At 45.4% G+C, this 13,662-nt stretch overlaps 1 protein-coding gene across 1 annotated transcript in view; it reads left to right on the forward strand.

Moving 5' to 3' along the window:
- The window catches only part of stt3a (STT3 oligosaccharyltransferase complex catalytic subunit A), a 91,807-nt gene that overhangs the window by 60,882 nt on the left and 17,263 nt on the right, over positions 1-13,662 (forward strand). The window contains exons 12-14 of the mRNA XM_072486765.1: positions 1,294-1,449; positions 10,324-10,512; positions 12,134-12,250. Coding sequence (XP_072342866.1) covers positions 1,294-1,449; positions 10,324-10,512; positions 12,134-12,250 — 462 coding nt within the window. The remainder of the gene's footprint in view (positions 1-1,293; positions 1,450-10,323; positions 10,513-12,133; positions 12,251-13,662) is intronic.

Consider the following 13,662-nt stretch of genomic DNA (forward strand, 5'->3'; position numbering starts at 1 on the left):
TTACAGAATAAAATTCTGGGTGTGTCTGATTTATTCTGTAAAGTGAGGGAGTACATTGAATAGAAACTACTGTCTTGGTGCCAAATGTTCCTCTTACTTAATTAGACTATCCAGCCCTACCCTAATGGCACATAGTGTACGTGTGTATATAGAAATAAATATATATATTTCTATATTGGGGTGAATTCTCCACCGGCAGGAATCTCCATTACATTGGCAGCACACCCCCATCCACAAGTTTCCCAGCGGCGTGGGATGGCCACAATAAGAAATCACATTGGCCGGTGGTGGGAATGGAGAATCATGCTGCCGATGACTGCGCGCTGCCGAGGAACACGTGGCTGGCGAGGCCGAGAATTCACCCCATTATATTCTATATCTGTTGCAGCCAGATTTTTAAACGGGTTAAGGTATATATTTGTTTCAGTGATATTATTAAAGAACCTAAGTTACGATATCCAGACTCTGTGTGTGCTAAAGCTGTAATTAAGAAGTTGTAAAAGTGAAGTAACCATAGTTTCCAACCATTTACTTGTTTACATATAGAGGGCTAATGGAACATTGTTATGATTGCTGGAGATTTCCTGGAGAGTAGATAATTTATGGTAGAATGGTGTCTAGTCCTAGCTAGGCAGGTCATGGAACTTTGTGGGATAAAGATGATGTAATTAATGGGAGGAGCTAGGTCTGTAGCTTTACAGTTTGATACAGGATTTTAAATTGAACAGCAGTTGTGCCAAATGCCGCGAAGTTGAGCAGAAGTGTACTAGTTCTGCTCCTGAAAGGGGATCTCTCTCCAAATGTCTCTACACAGCGAAGCAAGTAATCTGTTTGTTAACTTTATTTATAAGTGGCAGTTAAACTGTGTTGGAATGCTTAATTGGAGTTAGTAGCATGTACAGATAGTAAGTTTTAAGTTTTTCCTTGTGTTTTAAGAACTGTTTACCTGATAATTCTAAAGCTATTTTCTTTGATGTTAATGTGGTTAATTATGTGTTAAATTAAAGTTTTTTTCCAACATAAAAAGGTACCTATTGGTCAGAGGCATTACTCCTGGGGTGAAGTATCCTTTCCTCACAGTTTTACAAATTTAAAAATATTTTTGGGGGTTCTTGTCTGGTATCCTAATAAATGTTAGCGTCTGGTCCAGTATCCTAACAATCTACACAGGACATAACTGCATCCTCATCATAACAATCTTGGATTCAGATCCAAGAATAAGTGTTCTGGGAAAATGTATCAGCCAATCTTTTATCTCTGTTTTTCATTTGCATGCTTCTCTTGCCTCCACAGGTTCGGCTTATGCTGGTCCTGGCCCCAGTGATGTGTATACTCTCTGGAATCGGTGTTTCTCAGGTGCTGTCAACTTATATAAAGAATTTGGATATCAGCCGTCCAGATAAGAAGTTAAAAAAGCAGCAGGATTCCACTTATCCGATTAAGAATGAGGTATGACCCTCTCTCGGACTCACCCACCCTGTGGGTTGTGAGCCATTTGCTGCACTAACTGTGTTGTTAAAGTCACACTAAGAAACTGTTCTGATGACCGAGTGGGTGAAGCATTGTCTGCTAAACCGTGTTCCAAGGTTGCACTGAGTTACCTGATCTTGGCCAAGGCAGTAGGGTGGAGCATTGCAACTGGCTGGCGTTGATGCCTGCAGACTGTGACATGGAAATTCAGCCATGTTTTTCGCTGCAGATTGCCGTCAAACGATAACTAGTGGAGAGTTGATTTTGGGTGAGGGTGGCAGCGGGTTGCGCTGTGTACTGTAGATTGAGCCATGGGTTGAGGATAGAGTGAATAATGATGTCCTATGGTCTTCCCTGTCTTGGCTCACACATTAAGGGTAGCTACTTGAGCAATATAGCTAGTTGTGACTCGCAAAACTCCTTAATGGTACCCGCATCATTCAGTTGCTAACTGCACTGGACCGTACTGATCAGAAGCGTACTTAGTTCAAAACCTCAATACTGAGTTGGCTGGTATCGAGCAGGATAGCAGTAATAGTATTTGTATCTGCCCTCCAGCCTACAAGAAAAGTACTTCCAACTCCCGCTTGGTCGCTCTGGATATCACGTGGTGACAATTCCCTTCCCTGGTCAGTTTACTCCATGAAGGCTCGCAGTTAGATGTGGCACTAAGGTGCTGTTAGTGCTTATGTTCTTGCATCAGCTAGACCTTCCAGAAGAAATGGGAGACCACAGGGAGGCACTGTATCATTATTAATCTGAACCGAGCCCCAGAAAAGCACAATCCATGGCAGCAGCAGAGATAGCTGTAACCCAAAACAATTATTTCACCTGGAAGTGGCTCGGCCAGCATTTAATTGCCCTAGAGAAGGTGGCGAGCTGCCTTCACTGTAGTCCTTGTGGTGTAGATACACACAGAGTGCTGTTAGGGAGGGGTTCCAGGATTTTGACCCAGCGACAGTGAAGGAACAGTGGTATATTTCCAAGTCAAGGTGCTGAGTGGCTTGGAGGGGAACCTCCAGGTGGTGGTGTTCCCACATGTCTGCTGCCCTTGTCACTCTAGGTGGCAGACGCCATGGGTTTGGAAGGTGCTGTCGAAGGAGTCTTGGTGAGTTGAAGCATTGAGGGAATGAAGCACCAACCTGAAAGCCTAAACTGCAAGTATGAGTACATTATTAGATTGGTGAAGGGCAGCACGGTGGCGCAGTGGGTTAGCCCTGTTGCCTCACGGCGCCGAGGTCCCATGTTCGACCGGGCTCTGGGTCACTGGCCGTGTGGAGTTTGCATATTCTCCCCGTGTTTGCGTGGGTTTCGTCCCCACAACCCAAAGATGTGCAGGGTAGGTGGATTGGCCACGCTAAAATTGCCCCTTAATTGGAAAAAAATAATTGGGCACTCTAAATTTTTTAACAATTAAAATTAGTAGAATGGTGATGATGTAATGAAGTGCAAGAAACTGCTTTGCCAGATCCATACTCGTCTTCCTGAACACAGTGCCAGCATGATTTAGATGACTCAGATGATATGTGTAACAAAGAATTTGATGGTTGGCTTTTAATGTAACAAGGTACCAAATACGACAAATAGAATTTAGTGAAAGATTGTTATAAATTCCAGAAAGTCTTTTTAACACTTCAAGCTTGCACCATCCAGGCAATTAGCTTGGTCAGTCCTCTGTAATTGTGGATCTGGGTCAGTGAGTGTGAGCCTTACAGCACATTTAACTGTATTCAAGAGTAGTACTAAGCTTTGTGCATTACTAGAGTTGCTGTCCTCCAAACCCAAGTGATGCCCACTCGTTTCAATGGGCATTCTGGAGCTGAGTGCTCAATTACCATTAATCAACACCTGCAGCATTTTTTTTTAAAGAGAAAACTAATTTGGCGGGTGGATGGGTACACACAATCTGTACAGTACAGAAAATTGCCCATCGGGTCTGCACTGACCTTCCGAAAGAGCCTCCCACCTAGGCCCACTCCCCCCGCAACCCCACCTAACCTTTGGACACTAAGGGGCAATTTAGCGTTGCCAATACGCCTAAACTACGCATCTTTGGACTGTGGGTGGAAACCAGAGCATTCAAAGGAAACCCACGCAGACACTGAGAAAGTGAAAACTCCACACACAGTCAGCCAAGGCCAGATTTGAACCTGGTTCCCAAGCTCTGTGAGGCAGCAGTGTTAACCATTGTGCCTCCCCAGGAATGGAGGCGCAGTAGGGGATGATGCACAGCCAAATATAGAAGAAAACCCATGTCAGTCTGGAAGACAGCGCAAAGATAGACATGTTGAGGTACAAGTGAATATGGCAAAGCCGGATGGCATTTATTTTAATGCAAAGAGTCTTCTGGGTAAGACCAATGAACTGAGGGTGTTGATTATTACATTGGGCGATGATATTGTTGCCATCAGAGAAATGGTTCAGGATAGGGCAATACTGACAGCTCAATAATCCAGGCTATAGAATCTTCAGGTGAGACCAGGGAGTGTAAAAGAGGAGGTGGTGTTGCATTATTGACCAAGGAATCAATTACTGCAGTAAGGAGCACAGTAAGAAGTCTTACAACACCAGATTAAAGTCCAACAGGTTTGTTTCAAATCACTAGCTTTCGGAGCACTGCTCCTTCCTCAGGTGAATGAAGAGGTATGTTCCAGAAACATATATATAGACAAAGTCAAAGATGCAAGACAATGCTTTGAAGGCGAGCATTTGCAGGTAATTAAGTCTTTACAGATCCAGAGAGAGGGGTAATCGCAGGTTAAAGAGGTGTGAATTGTCTCAAGCCAGGACAGTTGGTAGGATTCCGCAAGTCCAGGCCAGATGTGGGGGGGTGAATGTAATGCGACATGAATCCAAGGTCCCGGTTGAGGACGTACTCATGAGTATGGAACTTGAGTAAGGAGGGATGATATTTTAACAAGCTCCTCAGTTGAGGCCATATGGATAGAACTTAAAACAAAAAGGGGGCAATCACTTTGCTGGGCATGTACTATAGGCCCCCAAACAGCCAGGCAAATCTCAGAGAACTGTAGAAATAATAGAGTAATATCAATAGACTTTTCAATTTCCCCATACTAATTGGAGTAGCCAAAGTGTGTAAGGCTTAGAGGGGGTTGAATTCTTAAAGTGTATCGAGGACAGCTTTTTGAACCAATACACAGAATCCTACAAGAGAGGGGGCGGTACTGGACCTAATAATTTTAGGGAATGAAGCCGAGCAGGTTGTGGAAGTATCGGTCGGGGCGCATCTTGGTAATAATGACCATAACTCGGTAAGATTTAAGATAGTTATGAAAAAGGATAAAGATGGACTGGAAGTAAAGTTTCTGAATTGGTAGAAGCCGATTTTAATAGGATAAGACGGGGCAGGATTCTCCCAACGGGAGTCTTAAGTGTCGACGCCAGAGTAAAAACCGGAGTGCACCCGTACCCAGACCCCTATTCTGGGGCCTCCGTGGGGCTGCCAGGGGCGTGGCACGTTTTGCGGGGGCGGTGCCTCGGCGTGGGCATCGGAGACCTGCCGCCGCGTAAAAGATGCGGCGCCTTGGGTCCCGCGCATGCGCAGTTGTGCAGGCACCAACTAGCGCATGCGCAGTGGCCGTCCTCCCCCAGGCTGCCGTGCACAATAATGGCGCATGGCTATAACATTGCCGGCGGAGGAAAGGAGGCCTGCCGACAGAGAGGCCGGCCCGCCGATCGGTGGGCCCCGATCGCGGGCCAAACCCCTTCAGAGGCCACCCCCGGTGAAGGAGCCCCCGCCCCCCGAGCGTTCCCGCAGAGTTCCCGCCGGCAGCGACCAGGGGTGAAAGGCGCCGGCGGGACTCTGTTGTGTCGGAGTGGCCGCTCGGCCCATCTGGGCCGGAGAACCGCCGGCCCCGCCGTTTCCAGCGGCAGGCGCGAATGGCGGCGATTCTCCGCACCTCGGGGGAATCGCGCGCCGGCGCCGTGGTTCGGTTGCTCTGATTGTCCGGCCCGGCGCAGGGCTCGGAGAATCGCCCCCAGGATCTGGCCAAAATGGAATGAAAGCAGCCACTTGCAGGAAAATGCACATCAGAACAGTGGGAGTCATTCAAAAAGGAAACGGAGAGAGACCAGGATCAACATGTTCTTGTGAAAGTAAAGAATAGGAGCAACAAGTCTAGAGAACTCTGGATGTCAAGGGATATACAGGATTGGACAAGGAAAAAAAGGGAGGCTTATGACCGATCCAGGGGACTCAAAACAGTGGAAGCCCCAGAGGAGTATAGAAAGTGCAGAGCAGTACTTGAAAAAGAAATTAGGAGAGCAAAGAGGGGGCATGACAAAAACACTGGCAGGCAAAATGAAAGTAATTCCCAAGGTGTTTTGTGAGTATATTGGGTAACCAGCAACTGAGTACGGCGCATTAGGGACCAAAGTGGCAATCTGTAGAACTGGAAGACATGGGCGAGATTTTAGATGGGTTTTTTTGCATCTGTGTTCACCATGAGAAGGATGCTGTCGGTATAGAAAGTAGGGAGGGAGACTCTGATATTGAACAGATTCGCATTGAGAGAGCGAGGAGGTGTTAGCGATTCTAACAGGCTTAAAAGTGGATAAATCCCCAGGCCCAGATAAGATGTATGGGCAGCACTGCTGCCTCACAGCTCCAGGGACCCAGGTGGATTGACCATGCTAAATTGCCGCTTAATGTCCAAAAGTTTAGGTGGAGTTATGGGGATAGCGTGCTTTTTCCAATGGTAGGTGCAGACTCGATGGGCCGAATGGCCTCCTCCTGTTCTGTAAATTCTGTATCCTAGACTTCTGGAGGCAATGCAGGAGATTTCAGGGGCTCTGGCGCTAATTTTCAAATAATCTCTGGCCACGAGAGGTGCCAGAGGACTGTAAGGCAGCTAATGTTCCGTTATTCAAGAAAGGAAGTAAGGTTAAAAAATGGTCATTACTGGCCAGTATGTCTAACATCAGTGGTAGAGAAATTATTGGAAAAAGTTCTGAGGGACAGAATTCATCTCCTCTTGGAGAGGAGGTTTAATCAAGGATAGTCAGCATGGCTTTGTCAGGGGGCGTTCATGTCTAACAAATTAGATAGAATTTTTCGAGGCAGTGACTCAATGTGTAGATGAGGGCAGTCATTGTAGTCTACATGGACTTTAGTGAGGCTTTTGACAAGGTTCCGCATGGAAGACTGGTCAAGACGGTAAGAGCCCTTTGCAGTGCAACTTGACAAATTGGATTCAAAATTAGCTTAGTGGTAGGAGGTTGTTTTTGTTACTGGAAGCGTGTTTCCAGTGGTGTTCGGTGCTGGGTCCCTTGCTGTTTGTAGTGGGCTAGTGTGTAGTCAATTGCAGCCTCACTTGACCTGGAGTCGCAACACAATTGAAGTTAACTCTTAATTTAAACAAAATACCCAAAGTCTTTTGGCTTTGGCTGCCCAGTAACTAGTCACCAAGTTAGTAACTTTAAACACAATTAACTTCAATAACTATAATTAAGCAGGCAACAAATACAACTAGTTAGCTACTATCTAATTTCTAACCACCCCGCCCCCTTTAACTCAACCCACCCTCTCCGCACAAGACAAACACAGAGGGAAATGGGGAGTGTATAAAAAATAATACTAAATTGTGGATAGCACAATTGCTTCACAGCTCCAGGGTCCCAGGTTTGATTCTGGCTTGGGTCACTGTCTGTGCGGAGTCTGCACATCCTCCCCATTGTGCGTGGGTTTCCTCCGGGTGCTCCGGTTTCCTCCCACAGTCCAAAGATGTGCAGGTTAGGTGGATTGGCCATGCTAAATTGCCCTTAGTGTTGGGTGGGGTTACTGGGTTATGGGGATCGGGTGGAGGTGTGGACCTTGGTTAGGGTGCTCTTTCCAAGAGCCGGTGCAGACTCGATGGGCCGAATGGCCTCCTTCTGCACTGTATATTCTATTCTATTCTATGAAAAGTAAGATGCTAAAAGTCTCTGTTTCAAATCAATGTCTTCCAGTTAGATTTTTCTTCAATCTGGGTCTCCAGTGGAAGTCTTTGCTTTCAGTCTGTAATGGTTTTAGGAGAGGGGATCATAATCAGGGGGCATAGGTTTACGGTTAGGGGCAGGTGATTTAGAGGGTATTTAAGGAAAAACCTTTTCACCCAGAGGGTGTTGGGAATCTGGAACCCGCTCTCTGAAAGGGTGGTAGAGATGGGAACCCTCACAACATTTAAGAATTATTTAGATGAGCATTTGAAACTCCATAGTGCACATGGCTACGGACCAAGTGCTGAAAAATGGGATTTGTTGCACATTCTCCCCGTGTTTGCGTGTGTTTCCCCCCCAGAACCCAAAGATGTACAGGGTCGGTGAACTGGCCACGCTAAATTGCCCCTTAATTGGAAAAAAATGAATTAGATTCTCTAAATTTATAAAAAAAAGAAAATGGGATTTGAATAGATAGGTGCTTGATGGCCGACACAGACACGATGGACCTCTTTTTGTGTTGCAAAACTTTATGACTCTGATACTGGTGCAGTTTAGTTACATAACCATTGTCATGTTCCCAAGAACACGAGTGCAGAATTTTCTTGCAATAATATTTTCCAGTTCGCAGTAGACAAAGTGACCAAAACAATTTGCTTTGTTCTTCTCCTGGATCAGTTACTGTGCAGCTCTGCTGTCACCTGTTCCACATCAGTGCAACTTCTCCTTTGCTTCATGGGTTTGGAACAGGTACAGTCTGAAGCCACGGTAATTGACAACTGCGTCCCTGTACAGCAACTGTACAAGGCATTGATAGACCGTACCCAGCGTACTGTGTACAGTTTTGATCCCTTTATTTGAGTTGTTGCCCTCGAGGCAGTTCAGAGGAGGTTCACTAGATTGATTCCAGAGCTGAGGGGTTTGTCTTATGAAGAGAGATTGAACAGTTTAGGCCGATACTCCCTCAAGTTTAGAAGAATGAGAGGAGATCTAATTGAGGTATATACAATGATAAAAGGTATTGACAAAGTAGACGTAGAGGGGATATTTCCTCTTGTGGAGCAATCTAGAACGAGAGGTTATAGTTTTAGGATAAGGGGTAGCAGATTTAAAACAGAGATCAAGAGAAATTACTTCTCTCAAAGAGTCATGAATCTGTGGAATTCACTACAAAGAACAATACAGCACAGGAACAGGCCCTTCGGCCCTCCAAGCCTGCGCCGACCATGCTACCTGCCTAAACTAAAACTGTCTGCACTTACGGAGTCCGTATCCTTCCATTCCCACCCTATTCATATATTTGTCTGGATGTCTCTTAAATGCCACTATCGTACCTGCTCCCATTACCTCCCCAGGCAGCGCGTTCCATATGTTTACCACTCTGTATATTAAAAAAAACTTGCCTCGCTCATCTGTTCTAAACTTTTCCCCATGCACTTTGAATCTATGTACCCTAGTACTTGACTCTCCTACCCTAGGAAAGAGCATCTGACTATCCACTCTGTCCATGCCACTCACAACCTTGTAGACCTCTCAATCTCCGTCGTTCCAGTGAGAACAGACTGAGTTTATCTAACCTCTCCTCATAGCTAATGCGCTCCATACCAGGCATCATCTTAGTAAACCGCTTCTGTACCCTCTCCAAAGCCTTCTGGTAGTGTGGCGACCAGAATTGTACACAATATTCCAAATGAGGCATAACTAAGGTCCTGTACAGCTGCAACATGACTTGCCAATTTTTATATTCATGCCCCGACCGATGAAGGCCACCAGCATGCCATATGCCGCCTTGACCACCTTATCCACATGCGTTGCCACTTTCATTGATTAGTGGACATGCACGACCAGATCTCTCTGCCTGTCAGTACTCCCAAGAGTTCTAGCATTTATTGTGTAATTCTTACATGCATTGGACCTCCCAAAGTGCATTACCTCACACTTGTCTGGATTAAACTCCATCTGCCATTTCTCCGCCCAAGACTCCAACCATTTTATATCCTGCTGTACCCCAGTGTGGGGGTGCTGGTTTAGTAAATTTAAGGAGGAGATTGACAGGTTTTTAATTGGTAATGGGTTGAAAGGTTATGGAGAACGGGCAGGAAAGTGGAGTAGCGGCTGAGATGAGATGAGCCATGATCATATTGAATAGTGGACCAGGCTCAAGGGGCTGAATTACCTACTCCTCCTAGTTCTTATGTTCTTATCCCTGAGTCAGAGAGGGAACAACCAGCCAGGACTCCTGCCCTCATTTCTGGAAAGTGCATGTGTGTATTGGCTGAGATGTCTCCTGTGATTAAGCAACTTGCCAACAATGAATATTTATGACTGCCTATGAAGAACGGCTATTGAAGGTGGTAAAGCTGAGCTGTCGACACCTATTGGGCAATACTTCATTTATAGCGCCTATAGGGGACAAGGGAGAAAATGGAAGTGTGCAGATTGGCAGTGATTCAGAAGTTCCTGCTTTGATTTATTTTTCCTCTTTTATTTCCCTCCTTGCATTTTTACTTTCAAGCGACAGCTTTACATGATCCTGTATCCATCCTCTCGACACACCTTTTGCTATTTACTTGTCCCATTACCACTCCTTTTACTCTTGAATCATGAGCCTTTTTGTCATTTAATCTTTCCTTCCCTCCACCTTATCAGACACCTTTTGTTCTTTATCTCACACACCTCCTGCCTCCAATCCTTTTCACTCGCTTAAAACATTTCCCTGATGAAAGATTCTGCTGGAAGTTCATCAACCTGCAATGTTAACTCTGTTTTTCCTTTCTACAGATGCTGCCTGACCTGCTGAGTATTTCCAGCACTTTCTGTTTTTATTTCAGATTTCCAGCATCTACGGTTTGTTGCTTTTTGTTCTGGGGAAGTATCATGTTGTCCCAGCTCACAATGTTATCTGTTCTCATTTAGGTAGCGAGTGGAATGGTGCTTGTGATGACCTTCTTTCTGATCACCTACACATTCCATTCCACCTGGGTGACCAGCGAGGCATACTCCTCTCCCTCCATTGTGCTGTCTGCTCGTGGAGGGGATGGTAGCAGGATCATCTTTGACGACTTCAGGGAGGCTTACTACTGGCTCAGGCACAACACCCCAGAGGTAAGGGCATGCCGATCAGCTGGACTTCGCAGAAGTCAGAAAGCACATCTCTGCTGGTGTGAAGCAGGGGAAACAGCAGAATGAAAGAGTGAAAACCATTTATGTTTTGTCTGTGTGACAGGTAGGTTGCTTGGTATTTCATGCTTTCACAAAACAAATCTGAAGTCTTTGTGTACTAGGTGCTGTGGGTGTCATAATATACACACAGATGTATGATGGTGCACAGACAGGCAGTGATTGACACACAGGATGACCAGTGAACACAGAACACAGCAGCTAATCACCAGACAGGACACGACCACTATAAAGCCAGAGGGCACTAGTTTTCCCACTCTCTCGGGATCCAGCCTCTGAGACAGTCAGAGCCTGTGAACAGCAACTAGAACATACACCATGTGGTAATAAGATAGTCTGGTCAGGTTAGCCTCAGGTCTCCAATCAAGTCAGCATAGTGTCAACCCACAGTTAAAGTATGTATGATAGTTAAGAGTTCAATAAAATTGAGTTGCATTTCTTCCAGTGTTGGAAGCCTGTCTCTCTCACTGCTGCATTGAACGCAGTCCTCGCAGACCCGGCATACCCAACACATCAGTGGGCGATGATGCTTCCAGAACCAGCAAATGCAACAGAGTTTCCTCTGGGGCTGAGGCTTAATGAATTGTGACAGCCTTTTGCCTTTCAAATGCCTGCTGCCTTTGAACCCCCTCCCGTTTAACAGAATGGTGCTTTGGGTAAAATGTAACTTGTATGTTGTAGTGTAGGAATGAAGAACAATTCACCCTCTTTTACAAGTTCATGGACTAGTACTTTATCTAATTTGTATCTGCCAAGCTTGAGTTCTTTGAATAGTAGTGTTTAATGCCAGATATTTTTGCAAAACCATTTCATGTTTCAGTCTGTGAAATGTTTATTCTAACTTCCCCATTACTCTTCCTGTGATATCACTGACAAGGGATACAGAGTCAGTATTTAGAAATACCCATTCCCTGTTTACTTTCGTAATTTAAAAACAACAGATCACAAGTGTGCAGTAGTCCAGTGATTATAGTGTTGGACTCGTAACCCAGAGGTTATCAGTTCAGATCCCCCCCTTGGGAAAGGTATGAAACTGAATTCAATGAATCTGGGAATGAATGATCCGGTACCATGAAACCTGCCAGGATGTTTAAAAATCAATATTCTTAAAGGATAAATATGGATTGGGTTTATTGTCATGTGTACCAAAGTACAGTGAAAAGTATTGTCCAGACAGATCATTCTATACATGAAAAAAACATAGAACATAGCCTTATCATGTAGAACACAAAACAAGACATTTTTAAAAGAGCTTTTTATTTCATTCTGGTCAGAATTTTCCAGATTTTATTTCCTCTATTTCCCAGAGCATAAAACAGCTCCAGTTGGAGTAGGGCATGTCTATGTCATGCAATAGACTATTGCAGTTGTGTGAAACAGGCTGGACGGACCAGTGGGTATTTTCCTATCCATTATTGTTTACATGTTCATGTTTCTACTATGATCGATCTTGTGCTGCTTCAGGAAAGCTGGTGAAGAGAGTTAATGGAATAGTCCATTTCCCTTCAGTGCTGCCTTGTGTTAAATTGACCCTGCCTGTTTTCAGGATGCCAAGGTGATGTCATGGTGGGATTACGGCTATCAAATAACAGCAATGGCCAATCGAACCATCCTAGTGGACAATAACACCTGGAATAACACTCACATCTCCAGAGTTGGGCAGGTACGTATCTTCAGCAAATATAGTTGTATAGCAGAAACCACATCATGCATCCACTGACGAGAGACTATGAAAAGCATATTGTTGAGGCCAAGTTTCAGATTGTGTGAAACGTCTGGACTTTCACAATTTGTCTGATAGTGATGCATTTTTCCTCCTCGTCCTGAGTGAGCGATGCAACACTAAGTCTCACTCTCGAGCTGAAATGAAAAGAGCATCCAACCCATTCATGGTGTCCTACGTCCTCCAACCGTTAGTTTTGCCTCTAATTGCGTTTTTCATTTATTTTTCCAATTAAAAGACAATTTAGCGCGGCCAATCCACCTACCCCGCACATCTTTTGGGGTGTGGGGTTGAGACCCACACAGACACAGGGAGAATGTGCAAGCTCCACACGGACAGCGACCCAGGGCCGGGACCAAACCCGGGTCCTTGGTGCCGTGAGGCAGTAGTGCTAACCACCGTGCCACCCCTACCTTCCAACATTTCTGAAGATTGCCCTGCATCCCAATTGACAGGACATCAACAATGTTCATCCCAGTCCCCGCACCTCGGCTCTCACTTTTTCCCCTCCCACCCAGAACAAGGATTAGGATTACCTGTGGCCACTTCCACCCACCAACCTATAAATTCAGCGGATGGGATCATGCTTCTCACGACGCAGTGTCCACTACATCACAATGTTTATAGTGCTGAGGAAGCCCATCAACACTGCACTGCCTCTCTGAGAAGCCTAAACCACTTTGCAGACATCGCCATTCTGTCTGCAAGCTTCCTTTTCCCTTACACCATCTTCCTATTTGTCATTTCACCTTTCCTTCCTTCCACCTTCAGCACGTCTCTTCACAGGAGCTGTGTGACCTGCTGAGCATTTTTTTACCTAAAGCCACCCAGTACCCTTGGCCCAAAATGGCATGTCTGGGAAGTGGCGTTCTTGCCCTTGAGTCAGGAGGCTGTGGCCTCAAATTCTCCTCTAGGCTCGAGGGCTTAATCAAGGTTTGCACTCGAGTTAAGCATTAAGGGAGTGCTACATTGTTGGAGCTGCTGTCTTCCAGTTGAATTATTGAACGTTTGCCCCCTCTGGTGGTGATGTGAGAGTGCACGGCACTATTTGAAGAAGAGCAGGTTAGTTCTCCCTGGCAATCTTGTCAACATTTATTCCTCAACCCACACCTGAAATGGACAATTTAGTCATTCATTTAGGTGTGAAAATTGTGGGGGGGTTTTTAGCTGCCACATTTCCTACATTGCAACAGGCTGTAAATGCTTTAGGTGGGTCCATAGATAGTGAAAGATGCTGCATAAATCTGCCACTCATGCAGAAGTCTCACAACTAGTAAATGCAAGATTCTGCATTTGATTCTCCGGCCTTTCAATGCCTGAAAAGCCAGAAGATGCGGAATATTTTACTGTAT

The sequence above is a fragment of the Scyliorhinus torazame genome, chromosome 21 (assembly GCF_047496885.1).
Source record: "Scyliorhinus torazame isolate Kashiwa2021f chromosome 21, sScyTor2.1, whole genome shotgun sequence".
NCBI classification, from domain to species: domain Eukaryota; kingdom Metazoa; phylum Chordata; class Chondrichthyes; order Carcharhiniformes; family Scyliorhinidae; genus Scyliorhinus; species Scyliorhinus torazame.